The sequence below is a fragment of the Eubalaena glacialis genome, chromosome 14, assembly GCF_028564815.1.
Source record: "Eubalaena glacialis isolate mEubGla1 chromosome 14, mEubGla1.1.hap2.+ XY, whole genome shotgun sequence".
Classification (NCBI taxonomy): domain Eukaryota; kingdom Metazoa; phylum Chordata; class Mammalia; order Artiodactyla; family Balaenidae; genus Eubalaena; species Eubalaena glacialis.
The window spans coordinates 22,835,420-22,848,247 of NC_083729.1; the positions used below are offsets into that span (position 1 = coordinate 22,835,420).

The following is a 12,828-nucleotide window of genomic DNA, read 5'->3' on the forward strand; positions in this document are numbered from 1 at the left end:
CCTAATTGTATTTTATTTTCACACAACTTGATTCCCATGTATTTCTGAGATTTTTCAGAGAATTTAAACTTTCTGAACCCAGATCCTGAGATTTCTGGCTTGGCATGTGGAAAAGAAGTTCACGTGGATAAAGTCAGGGCAGGGGCGTTGTAGGTGGTGGCAACGGAAGGGAGAGGACAGTGCAGAGAGGATGGGGGGTTTGAAGAGGAAGAAAGGCGAAGGAAGGGCTCAGAGTAGGGGAAGGGAGAACAGGAGGTGGGTTTCTGGGGGAGGAGCAGTGAGGGAAGCGGTGCATCAGGAGATGAAGTGGGAGGGAGCGTCTCCATAACGTACCCTTTTTTCTCCCCAATGTGTGCTTCCTTCCTTCCTTCTCCTGGGCCGTCTGAGACTTCCAGCTTCCCCTTCCCCTGCTCCCAAAGCAACTCCCAGTAACCCCAGCCCCACCTTCCTCCAAGAGGGAGTCTAACCGGCCCCACGCGGCACCCACGCTCACTTCCGGCTTGTTTTAACCTGCAGTCCCACGGCCGAGCCCTGCAGGTGCTCAGGGGAGACCTCGCGGCTGTCCAGGGTTGTAACCCAGTGGGCCTATCAGGTGAGCCCACTCTGGGACACTGCCTGTTGGCTCACAGGGGCAGGTGGTCATGAGAACAGGGATGGTGGGAACAATTAGGGTGCACGTTTGCTGATGTAGGACCCCCCCAGCTGAAGTCAGAACTGAGAGTCAGGAGCAAAAGACGGCAGCTGCTCTTGGGTCACTTCCAGGTGCTGACTTGATTTTCCTGCATGTAAAGTGGGAACTGCCATACTCGGGGCGGGGGCGGTGGTGGAGTGGATGGAAGTGGAGGGTGGTGGTGGTACCTACGGTAAAAGATGCTGAAGAATTTTGCAGATCATTCCGAGGTGCTTTTGGTCATCGTCACCCCTTCTACCACTGCATCTGTGGCTGGTAGGCTGGTTTGCCTGGACTAGTCTTATGCCCCAGACTGTAGCCCGGACTACGGTCTGGCTCCTGAAGATGTGCGTCTAGTTTACAGGAGAGACCCCTAGACAGTGTGGGTGGCTCAGTGGAAGCCTCCATCCTCACCAGCAAACAGTGCAAAGCGCGGTTCCCACTGACATGTGTTAACATGATGATTTTTATTTATGAAGCAGTTTTGTATAAGTAGTTTTCTACATGAAGCTGTATGTCATTTCTCTTGCTTTGGAAGTGACATTTTTTTGAGTGGTTAATAGCACATCCCTCTACAGAACTCAGCCCTTGAAGAGAGAGTGGGGACCCTAGCTACATACTGGGCTGGTGTATACTTCTTGAGCTCCCAGAGAATAGTTCTCAGGTCTTACCTGATGCTGGACTTCAGAGGAAAATGAAAACCTGATTTAGTTAATCAAAGGGCCCTGTGAGATGAGAGGGAGCTTCCAAATAGCATGTGATTCAGAATAGCATGGGTGGGTGATTCTGACCGGGGGGCTGCTGGGAACTCCCTGGTGTGAGGATGGGGCAGGCTGAGCCTTGCTGGTGCTCCTTTCTTCAGGAAACCTGGGAACAGCTCCTGGCCTCCAGCAAGTACAATGAGCAGGAGTCCTTCGCAGTGGTTTTCCAGCCTTTCTTCTATGAGAGAGCCCTGCCGCCACCCTCGGTGAGTGAGGGCCTGGCCCACACCCTCTCCCTCTCCCTCTCCCTCCCCTGCCCTCTCCTCCGCAGATGCCCCAACCCAGTTGAGCTTCACCGAGCCCAGGATGTGTAGTCTCAGGGGGAAATGCTGCAGTGTTCTCTTATACTTTTTGGACAACTTCCCCGTGGGGTTGGATAGCCCCATGAGGAAGGTTCCGAGAGGCAGAGCCGCTCAGAGGTAAAGAGCATGGAATCCAGCCAGACGGCTTCTGGCTTTGGAATGGGCCGGCTGTGTGACCTTGGGCAAGTTGTTTGAACTCTCTGTGCTTTGGTTCCTCATCTGTGAAATCAGGGCCGTTACTAACATTCCGTCTGCTAAGGTGGTTGTCAGGATGATTAAATACATGTGAGGAACTTAGAGCAGCACCTGGTTCTTGGAAGCCCGCAGTTACCTCTCAGCTATGGTGACTATTCAGGATGGAATTTCCAGGCACCACACTGCACTCCTCCCTCCGCAGGCTCCTCCACATCTATCCCTGCAAGGGAGGGTAGTTTGAGTTGTTTCCTCACCCACGTCACTGGGCAAATGCCCCTCACCCCTGGGGGGCCGTGCAGACCACAGGCACTGTGGTGGGTGCACACGTGCTCAGCTCAGCAAGGTCTCTGACGCCTCTGGGGCTGCAGCACTGTACATCTGGGACAGCCCCTCCCTCCAGGCTCCTGGCTCCTGCTATTGGAGTCATTGTGTCCCTCCAGGACTTCAGTGATGTTTAAATAGTGGTTTAATAGGAGGAGGAATATTAGTTCCCTTCCCCCCCTCCTACTCAGACCATACCTGAATCACTTCCCTGTCACCTGCCCCTTCTGCTGTTTAGTTCCGTATGTACAAGCCCACAATGATGCGGAGCAGCCAGACGTGTGACGTGCCCCTACAGGCCCTCACCTCCGAGCCCTGACCCCAGACAGCAGTTCTATTAGTTCCCGCCATTATTGATGGGGAGGGACTGAGAGATAGAATCTGGGTGTGTCAAGACCCCCATCTCTGCCGGGAGAGCTTCAGAGTGCGCGGCAGGGCTGTCCCATCCCCGGGGGCTCACGGGGCTTCTCATCTGGTTCTCTTTCAGGGGGAGCGACCACTCCAGGATCCCACCGTCCTCGCCTTGACTCTCTGGAACAGCATGGTGAGTGGCTGGGAGTCCCGGGGCGCTGCCCTGCCAGCCTGGGGTTTAGTCTATGGAAGGAGGAGCAGGGCCTCTGCCGTCGTGCCGCGTCTGCTCACTGCTCTGATGGAGGGGTTGAAGGACACCAGCAGGACCCCAGGATGATGATTCTGGGCCATCAGGGGTCCCTCCCACATCCAGTGACAGCCCATCTGGGACCACCTGGGAGTTTCACCTCCTCTTCCCGGAAGCTGGGCTGCAGCCCTGACAGTGAGCAGGGCTCCCTGGGCAGCCTCAGTCCTGCTTTTTCTGGACGCAGGAACGTTTCCTTGGCATCTGTCTGGGAGACTTCACTTGGAGTGGGGCACTAGGGAGCAGGCTCACGTAGCAACCTGGTCCAGCTCTCCCTCATTTTACACTTAAGTTTCCAATGCCCAGGGTGGTGCCTGGGGTGAGTGTGGAGTGATGAAGACCTGGGTTCAAAGCTCTCACAAGCTGTGTGAACTTAGGGTCTCAGCTCCCTTTCTGCGAAACCCCTGAGCCAACACATGGAGAGTGTATAGCTCCCTCCCGGCCCACAGAGAGTATTCACCATGGGTGGTCCTTCTTACTCTGACTGTGATGGGCTTTCCCCAGACTCTGAAGGTCCCCCAGGGCTGTCTGGGATTAGTCAGTGGGTGGAATGTTCCATCAAAACTTTGAACCTTTCCAGAGCACCAGACAGAGACCTGATTTTGCCATTTATTTTTTTCCCATCCAAACTATCCTAGAATTCCAGTGACAGAAACTTGGTTTTCTTCTTCCTTGCATTAGAAAAATTTCTCTCCATCTCGCACCTGAGTCCTATGAGCAGCTGTAGTTGGGTGTGCAGTAGCCAGTAAGACAGCAGGGAGGGCAGGGGCCAGCCCAGGCAGCCCGGATTGATGGAGTCACACTAGCCTTCGGAGAAGGTATTTGATTTCTTTGAACGAGGACCCTTGTTGGTGGGCCTGACCCCTGAGCGGTCAGGCCCCAGAAAACCACTTTGCTGCTGATCTCCTGTGAAGGGCCGAGGAAAGGAACCTGAACAGCCCTGCACAGGCCTCCCTCCCTCCACCCTCTCTCTGGGGGAGGAGGGCTGATTCTTCCAGCTCAGCCAAACCTCTCTCCTCCTCTGTTACCCTTCTCCCAAGCAACAAAAGAAAGCCTAGAGGGTGCCTGCCCTATGCTGGGTCCGAGGAAGATACAGGAGACACACCAAATGGCCTAGCGAATAGCTGGAAGGGCACAGCAGGAACAAGGTCATGCCCTGGACAGAGCACCCAAAAGGGATATGGGCAAGAGGCCAGGACAGCCCCACGAGGGTGGGATTGGAATTGGCTTTGTCGGCATGGGTTGGGGGGAAATATGTCAGAGGAGGTGGGGCTGGCATTCCCAGGCAAGAGGAGCCGTGTGAACAGAATAAAATGCACTAGCAAGGGGTGGTGGGAGAGGAACGGGATAAGGAGGCCCCACGAATGAGTGAAGTGCCCTGTGCAATCAGACAGGCACACGGCATGCACAACGTCCTGAAACCCACTCGAGGGTGAGGATGGGCAGGTGCCCAGAGGGGAACAGAAGGTCTCACACTCAAGGCCAAAGGACTGGGACCCAGTAGGTGTCCCAGGGGCTTTGGGGAGGAGGCGGCTTTCCTAGGTGGGCAGTTACCTGCCCAACCAACCAGCAGTCATTTCCCAGGGAGAGGCCTTGAGGTCCCTGTAGCCGAGCCAGCGAGGAGGGAAGCGTGTCCCCTGGCTTCCTCTTGGGCAAAGTGCCAGACCATCCCATGGCTCCCGAGTGAGCACAGCTGCCAGAACGCATGGACAGCTCCTGCAGGCCCGGGTTAATTTATGAGAAATTACGAAGGTAACAGGTTAGGGGAAAGGGCACTGGGTAAGGAGCCAGAAAACCTGGGTTCTGAGTCCAGCTGTGCTTTTGGTTGTTTCTTGAGGTGAGTCGTGTGCTCTTTCTGGGACCCATTTTCCCTGTTTGCCAGCCTCAGAGGACCTTGGAAAATATAGGAGCAGTTCACCCTTGGGTTCCCTCCTGTGTCCTCCCAGGGACATGGGGAGGCCAGGAGCCTCCCTGCCTCCGCCTCTGTGTGCCTCTGTGGTGTTGTGTTTAACTGCGACTACAGAGGTAAAAGCCAGCTATGTCCGTCATGCCCACATCTGCAGACACACAAGAGCCCCAAGTGAGGGACACCCTCTTACATGGGGAGCAGAGAGGGGCCAGCAGAATCACTGTGACCAGAGGGGCCCAGCTTCTACCGCTTCTCTCCTTGGCCTCGACCTAGGACACAGCGATGGTGGCGACCGTGCAGGGCCACACAGTGTCTGCTCCCCGGGCCAAGTCCCGAGGTGCGTGTAAGCTCTGAGGGCCAGTGAAGGAGAAAACCCCACACACCCGCACGCAGTCATCGTGAGCGGCCCTGCTTTGGGAACACACCTGGCTGTGTGAGCCACCCAGACGGAAGCGGAGCTCCTGGCACAAAGCAGAGGAGGATTTTGTGTTTGGGACGTAATTCAGTCCCTGGGCCCTTCCTGCCTCCTCAATAACTTCTGATAATTCTTATGTAACAGTAGTGTTGATGAGACCCACCTGTGGGGACTCACTTGCCAGGTCCAGCAGTCACGGCCCCCCACCTTATGCCCAGCCCTGCACTAGCGCCAGAGCCGCAGGGCAAGGCGAGAAGGGCTGACAGTCAAGCGGGACTCTTGAGAGCGTGTCTAAGGTCATCCCCCCACCCCTGCCACACTCCATTTCATCTCGGGGGCAGGGAAGCTGTGCAGAAGAGATGCGAGCAATTAAAGGGCTGAAACGTGGAGCGAGAGCCCAAGACCAGAGTCCCGAGGGTGTGTGTGGGTGTGTGCAGTGCAGGGTGGTGGATGGAGGGACACGCAAAGGGTCATTTGATATAGCCGAGTCATTTTCCATCCTGAGCATGGAGAGTCAGAGCGTGTGTAAAGGGGATTAATGGCAGCAGGAAGGATGTAGGTGACTGATAAAGAAACATTTAGGACAAGGTTCTTAGTGCAAATGGGTTTATTGGGAAAACCTATGAATTTTCCTTTGGAGTCCTTAAAAAATTAGGTTCTGTTACATCCATTCGACTAAAATTATCACAACATGGCTTTCTCAACATTTCTTTCCAGATTCTATTATTGATTAAATTCTTGAAAGATTGGAGAAGAGAAGTCAGGCCACTTCGACACTGGGCCACCAACTCAGGCCCACTGAACACTCCCTTTCAGAGCGGCCCTGAAAGTTCTGGGTTGGAATCCCATACTTAGGAGTGTCCACCATCAGAATAAAACTGAAAGGAGATGGGGAGTGCAGTTCCTCCTCCAGCCCCTGAGCAAAAGGTTGCCACTCCTTTTACAGAAGGTTAATTACACCCTCTTATCTGACCCTGTCCGTTTGGGTGAAGGAAGGTTACCTGAGAAGGGTAAAGTTCTTTCCCTGCTTCTTGTTTGCTGGGCACGGATGCCGGGATAAGATATTGCTGAGGAATCTAAAAGGCTCGTGGAAGATGGCAGAGCCCGTGACTGAGCCAGATAGGGGGGCTCCATCCTGTAGCCTCCTGCCTCTTTTGTCCCCCGTCAAGGTCAGTGGGAGGGAAGCGGAGGGGAGAGGAGGGACCGGGTGCCCTAGGAGCCCAGCTCCTGTAGGCAGCAGGGCTGGCAGCAAACATGAGGTCCCCAAACAGTAGAAGACGGTGCGTGCAAGAGAAAAATCTGTGATCTCTCAAAGCCACTGTATTTTTCTGTTAAGTGTTTACAAATGTATAACTAACATTTAAAAATAACAGAAGAAACTTAAAATCCTTGCTCTGTTGAATTCTCCAACTGCCTTCATTTTTCGATCTTCCCTCCAAGGCTTTTACCTGAGCGGATCCTCTGCTGCTTTCTCTGGCGGGTACACCATACACTGTTTGTTTATCTTGTTAGATAGGCTTCAGTTATCATTTAAGTAGCTGCCTCTATCAGCCACTGGTACCACTATCACTGTTCCTGAATTGCTAGACACTCTAGTTGTTAGCGTGGCGCTGTGCTATGTCCCATGTCACTGTACCTCTGTGTCCCAGGTAAAGACATGGGGCTTGCCAGGTGACAGAGGGTTTCATTCATTCCCTGCTGGTTTACACGAGAGCCATTTATTTGCCCTTCCTTCCCATTCCTACTCTCCTCTCTGAGGAAAATTTAATCAGGGAGCTGGCCAGCAGCAGGGCAGCAAGGAGGGGGATGCGACATCAAGCTGAATAACTGGCTCCTGGGTGATCAGGTAGCCGGTGACCCTATGAGAGCGATTCGGTTGAATCTGGACATCCATGTCCTTGTGTCAGCTCAGCCTCCCTGGTGTTCAGTTTCCCCTGTAACAGGAGGGGCGGGCTGGGAATCAGTGCTTCCTCTCCCGCAGTGGGCCTCAACTTGAGCGTGGGTCAGAATATCTGGAGGGATTGATAAAGCACAGGGAGCTGGACCCCACCCCAGAGGTGGGGGCTGGGAATTTGCCATTTCTAACATGTTCCCAGGTGATGCTGACGCTGCCCGCCCAGGGTCACACTCTGAGAAACACTGAGCTAATGAGCCTTTCTCAGTGGTACCCTAGGATGCTGCCACCTGTGTAAGACTTTTCTGTTCTAAACATCACCTTCTTTTCTAGATGGAGCCAGCAGGACAGAAAGATGAGCCATTCAGTGCAAAAGAGAGAAGGCCAGTGAAATGTCCCTCTCAGGTAGGGAAGGACTGGAGGGGACGGCGGGGGGCGGCATCTCCTGCTGAGTTGGGGAGAAAGGTGGGGCCACAAAGCAGGGGGCTTTGCTGCGAAGTGGGCCTTACCTGGTTGAGACATTAGCCCATTAGAGTCTCGGGTCTGTTCTTCTGGGCCTGGGCACACCTAAGGTTTATACCTGTGGGTCAGGAGAGCTGTTTTAACAGAACTGAGGCCCCTTCCGTGCTTGTAGAGGGCATAGGAACAAAGCCACAGCTCACTTGGCCCCAAATGCTAAGATGGGTATCTTAAATGTGTGCCTAATATATAGTAGGTATAGAATTAATGTTGCTGAATAAATTAATGAAAAAATAACTGAATGTAAATGAATAGAATTCTTTTTTATCCCTTAATGCTAGTCAAGTTTTGGCTTTCTTGATGAATTGGTAAGTTTTTGTTACTAGGCTGTAAGAACTGTATAATTCACCCTCTTTTCCTCTTTGCCTTGGCTCTCAGGAAACTTAAGATTAGGTTCTCTTTTCATGGAAATATACCTACTTTGCCTGTTGGCATGAACCTCGGGTAGAGAGCAAAAGATGCTGACTACTGCAAATGGGAAATTTCAAAATGTTAATGAGCTCCTTCAGGGAACTAATGGGCAGTACAGAGAAGAAAAGCCAGAGAATGTTTCTCTCATCATTTAAAGGATGGTATGAATGTTTCAGATTGGCCAAAGGCATTGCTGGGTGATAAAAGTTGATGATTATAGGATACGGATTTCTGGATCATGGTTACAACGCATTACCTTTCTCTGCAGGAGAATCCCTATCTGTTCACCTACAGGAACAGCAACTATCTGCCCAGGTTGCTAAAATCCCATGCGAAGTTTGAGGTATGGAGAGGTTTTTCTGTGGTTGACAAACATGCAAATGAACCAGGGGCGGTACCTTGCTGAGTCTTTTGAAGCTTCCAGGGCAGTTCTTGTGTTCTGGACCCCCATGGGTAGGTTGGAGAAGAGTGAAGGAGCACATGTGTGGCTGTCCCCTTCGTGCTTGAAGCAGGGCTGCCCTCCAGCTCCGTCTTTAAAACGGCCTCAGCAACCAGCATCCCATGGCTTCACGGGGTGTGTTGGGGGGCTCAGCACTACCTGTTCCCCATCTATTTTGATGTGAGACAAGAATTTCAGGCCCTCCCCAAATCTCTGACAAGTCCTTTAAAACTCATCTGAGCCCTTAATCTGAAGAGAAAGTCCAGAAAAGGCAGAGAAATGGGGTGAAGTCTGAAAGCTGTCAGCATGGAGACCGGAAGGCCTCAGCTGTCGGCCACACCTTAGGGGCCACCTCACACTCACGTCCTGCTTATGACTTATCTTATGAGTCTTTTTCTGATACTTCCTGTCAAGATTAGATAGGGCACTTCGCACTCCTCTGAGGATGCAAGAAACGCTTGAAGGTTGTCCTCCTTCTCGGAGGACTGGGGACCAATATGGGTTGAGACGAATTTGGTGGTGGTCCCAGCACCACCCCTGCCTCCCTATTGGATAAAAGAGGGTGCGATTTACTCCCAGTGGTGTAGGCAAAGCTGATGGCCTGGGCCTGCACCACAAAGCCCAAGAGACACAGCATAAAAGACTTGATTTATCAGCTTGTCCCATGCTTTCTAACTAATATCACAGCACTAAGGATACATCTGAGAGGCAACATGGTGCCGTGAGTTGAGAGAGCTGGCTCTGGGTTCAAATCCAGACTCTTGCACTTACTGGCTCTGTGTCAGGGGGACTTAACCTCTCTGTGCCTTAGTTTTTCAAATCTGGGAAATGGTGATGGTCATACTCATACCTAATAGAGTTATTAAATTGTAATAAGTTATTCAGTATAAGGCACATATAACAGTATCTGGCATGCCATGAGTTTTATAGAAGAGGGAGCAATGCATATCTTCAGGATACATTTACTGAATACCAGCTGTGTACCATTAGGATGCAAGCTCCATGAGGGCAGGGACTCAGAGCAGATACCTAGTCACCATTAGCCGAATAACTAAATGGGTGGGTAGGTGGGTGGGTGGATGGGGACCAGGCATAGGAGATAAAAACACAAATACGTTGCTTGTCCCAAGGAACTCAGTCTAGTGGAGTCAACCAGCAGTGATAGCACAATGTAAAAAGTGCTGTAAGGTTTCCACGGGGTATTCTGGGAACACAGCGGAAGAACAAATGACAGACAGGAGAGAGTTGAGAAGGCTTCCCCAAGAGTACCCATGACCTCAGCCTGAGGATGACAAAAGTCAAGCCAGGTGGGTGGGAGTGAGGGAAACAGAGGGAGGGAAAGAAAGAGCAGAGGTAGGTGTTCGGACAAAGATGTGGAGGGACAGAGAGTCAGGTGGATGGTTTGGAATGTCGGGGGCTTCCTACGCCGTGCTGAGGAGGATGGACTTTATGCTGATGTTAGTACAGAGTAGAAATATGCTTATTCAACCAACAAGTGTTTATTGAGCATCTACTGTGCAGCGTTCTAGGCTCTGGACTTACAAGAAGCAAAATGGATGAAAATTCCTGCTTTCACTGAGAATTTGGGCAAGGGAGTGATTTTTATGTTGAGAGAGAAAGAGTCCTCTGAATGGATTCAGAAGGCTGGGGAGGAAGCCCACAGGCCGGCAGCAGTGATGATGGTGAACAGGGCCATTTTCCAGGAGGAAGGGACAAGGCCTGAACTTAGCCTGAGGCTGAGGGACTAGGGAAGGGGGGCCGGCTTGGGAGCATCTGGAAAGGGTGTTGTGGACACTCAGATGTGAGTGTTGAAAGAGAGGGAGAAATCCTACATGATGCTTAGGTTTCTGTACTAAGTGATATCTTCCAAAATAGAGGCCCACTTCTCACCCAGTTTCTTAGGTTGCAAGATCCATTTCTTCTTATTTCTCCGTGTGTCTCATTTTAGGTGAGAGATGGAATGGAAGTCAGGTGTCCTGACAAGGATCCGTCTGACACGATTCCCACCTCAGGTACATGGCTTGAGTCAAGTGATTTTTAAACTCATTTGAGGTCTAAAACCATCAAAGTAAGAGCAGCCTTAAGATGACAGGGGCTTTCCCCACAATCTGAGATACACCTGAGAAGTTTTCAAGGCCATACATCTCTGTATGTATACTTGTAAGTTCATGCCTGTGTTTGATTATTCTTTAACTAAAATATGATAACATTATCAGAAAGCATTTATTGAGCGTTAACTGTGTGCCAGGCCATGCTCTGCAAAGGGCCCAGTGTCAGGTGAGTGAGCTGATGTCATTGTCCTCGCTGGGAAGCCTCGATGAGGTGAACTTATTCTCTGAAAAACAAAACTACCTTTAAGCAGGAAGCAAAAATAACCAGTCCAAGCTCCGGGTCAGAGCCATATGCAGAGTGCACTCAAACATTGGAAAGCATGCCATCTTACAAACGTGCCATTTTCACTGCTTCTCTGTGTTTCCAAGATGACTGGTTCTGGGCCATGAAAATGAGGCTCATGGAACATTCTAGGTAGAGACCTTCCCAAAGAGGGGCTGCCTAAGCGCTGAAACTTTTCCTCCAGGTGAGCCAAACTCTGAGTGATGGCTCTGTGCACATGATCATGGGAGGTCACGGGAGAGCCGTGTGGTGGCCCACGTGACTCACAACCTCAGCCCAGGAGCATTTCTGCAACAGTGCGATAGGTTCTCATGCTTGGTCCTAGAGGTGACTCATTTGTTCATTGATTCGTTCACTTGTTCACTCATCTATTAGGTGATTGTTGAATGCCTCTTATGTGCCTTCCAGGATGGAAAGCGAAGTTTGGAGATGTCACAGTGTGCAAATCCTTGTAGTCACATTGTCCCCTTTTGCTGAGTATTAGTAGAACAAGTTTAAGTGTCAGCCCGCCCTTCATGCCTGTCTTAGCTCTACACGCTCAAATCTAGCCAAATGACGGGCAAGTAAGTTAAAAATCTTCTCACCAAAACTTCGGTGTGTAACTGGTTCTTGACTAAGTTGCAGAATAATGGAATAGGTGATAAAAGTCTTACACACGGGGCTTCCCCGGTGGCGCAATGGTTAAGAATCCCCCTGCCAATGCAGGGGACACGGGTTTGAGCCCTGGTCCGGGAAGATCCCACATGCCACAGAGCAACTAAGCCCATGTGCCACAACTACTGAGCCTGCGCTCTAGAGCCCGTGAGCCACAACTACTGAGACTGTGTGCCACAGCTACTGAAGCCCGTGTGCCTAGAGCCTGTGCTCCGCAACAAGAGAAGGCACCGCAATGAGAAGCCCCCGCACCTCAACTAGAGAAGGCCTGCGCGTAGCAACAAAGACCCAACGCAGCCAAAAAGTAAATAAATAAAATAAAAGTCTTTTAAAAAAAAAAAGTCTTACACACACATACACACACACACACACTTAGTCTTTAGACTTTTTCCCCCCGTACTTAGTGACAGCCCCTTCCTATTGGTTAGTTTACTAGCAGAACTTCAGTAGCAGAAACAAATTGTTAGCTTCATATGTAGGCCCTCCAACAGCAAAAACTCAAAGATGTATGTACGTATAGAGAGAGGGAGGGGGGAATTTGAATGTTTTAATAGCCATACTCTTTACAGTGAAATGATATCCATCCTCTTTTAATCTTATCATTCTGAAAGGATGGTGTGTAAAGATTTTGCAATCTGTCTAGATTATGTTCCCGTCATGACAGTGATAACCAACCAATCCATTAGAGCATATCTGAACACCTGAAAGCCAAATAAAATGTTAATCTCTTCTTTATGCCTTGACCCTGAAGATTATCTTGTTTATTGGCACTTGAAGATGTAAGCACAAGAAATCTCGAGACCTTGAGATCTTAGATACTCTGGTGATAGAAGCTGTTTGGATAAGCAGATGGATAGATTTACACCTCCTTGATCTAACCAAGTGGGCCTGGGACCAAAACATTAGCACTGGCCAACTGGGTGGCAGCACTCATGGGCTAATGTTGGGCCTGCACCTCTGAGTCCCCCTGAAAAGTGTCTTTAGAAAAATGGCAACAACTAACTGGACAAAAACAAAAAACACATTTCATTACTGCGCTTGATCTATGATTGGACATTTTAATCATACTTGTGGCTGTCAGGGTGGGAAAAAGACTTAGCACAGGGTCACGTTATTATTACCCTTGATAATCATCATACTGGTAAGGTCGTTCACTCTTCTGGAGATCATGTTGGCAATTTCTAATTGAGATGAAGGCATCTGATACATACTTGTAAGAGCAGATCATCTTATCTTTACAACCCCAGTGACTCAGCACATGGTAGGAGCCTGATGAACGGTTGTCGAAC

At 50.6% G+C, this 12,828-nt stretch overlaps 1 protein-coding gene across 1 annotated transcript in view; it reads left to right on the top strand.

The window, feature by feature from the left end:
• The window catches only part of PLB1 (phospholipase B1), a 98,708-nt gene that overhangs the window by 14,384 nt on the left and 71,496 nt on the right, over positions 1 to 12,828 (top strand). Inside the window, exons 9-14 of the mRNA XM_061168710.1 lie at positions 517 to 592; positions 1,533 to 1,637; positions 2,737 to 2,793; positions 7,456 to 7,527; positions 8,321 to 8,395; positions 10,440 to 10,503. Of these exons, the coding sequence (XP_061024693.1) occupies positions 517 to 592; positions 1,533 to 1,637; positions 2,737 to 2,793; positions 7,456 to 7,527; positions 8,321 to 8,395; positions 10,440 to 10,503 (449 nt within the window). The remainder of the gene's footprint in view (positions 1 to 516; positions 593 to 1,532; positions 1,638 to 2,736; positions 2,794 to 7,455; positions 7,528 to 8,320; positions 8,396 to 10,439; positions 10,504 to 12,828) is intronic.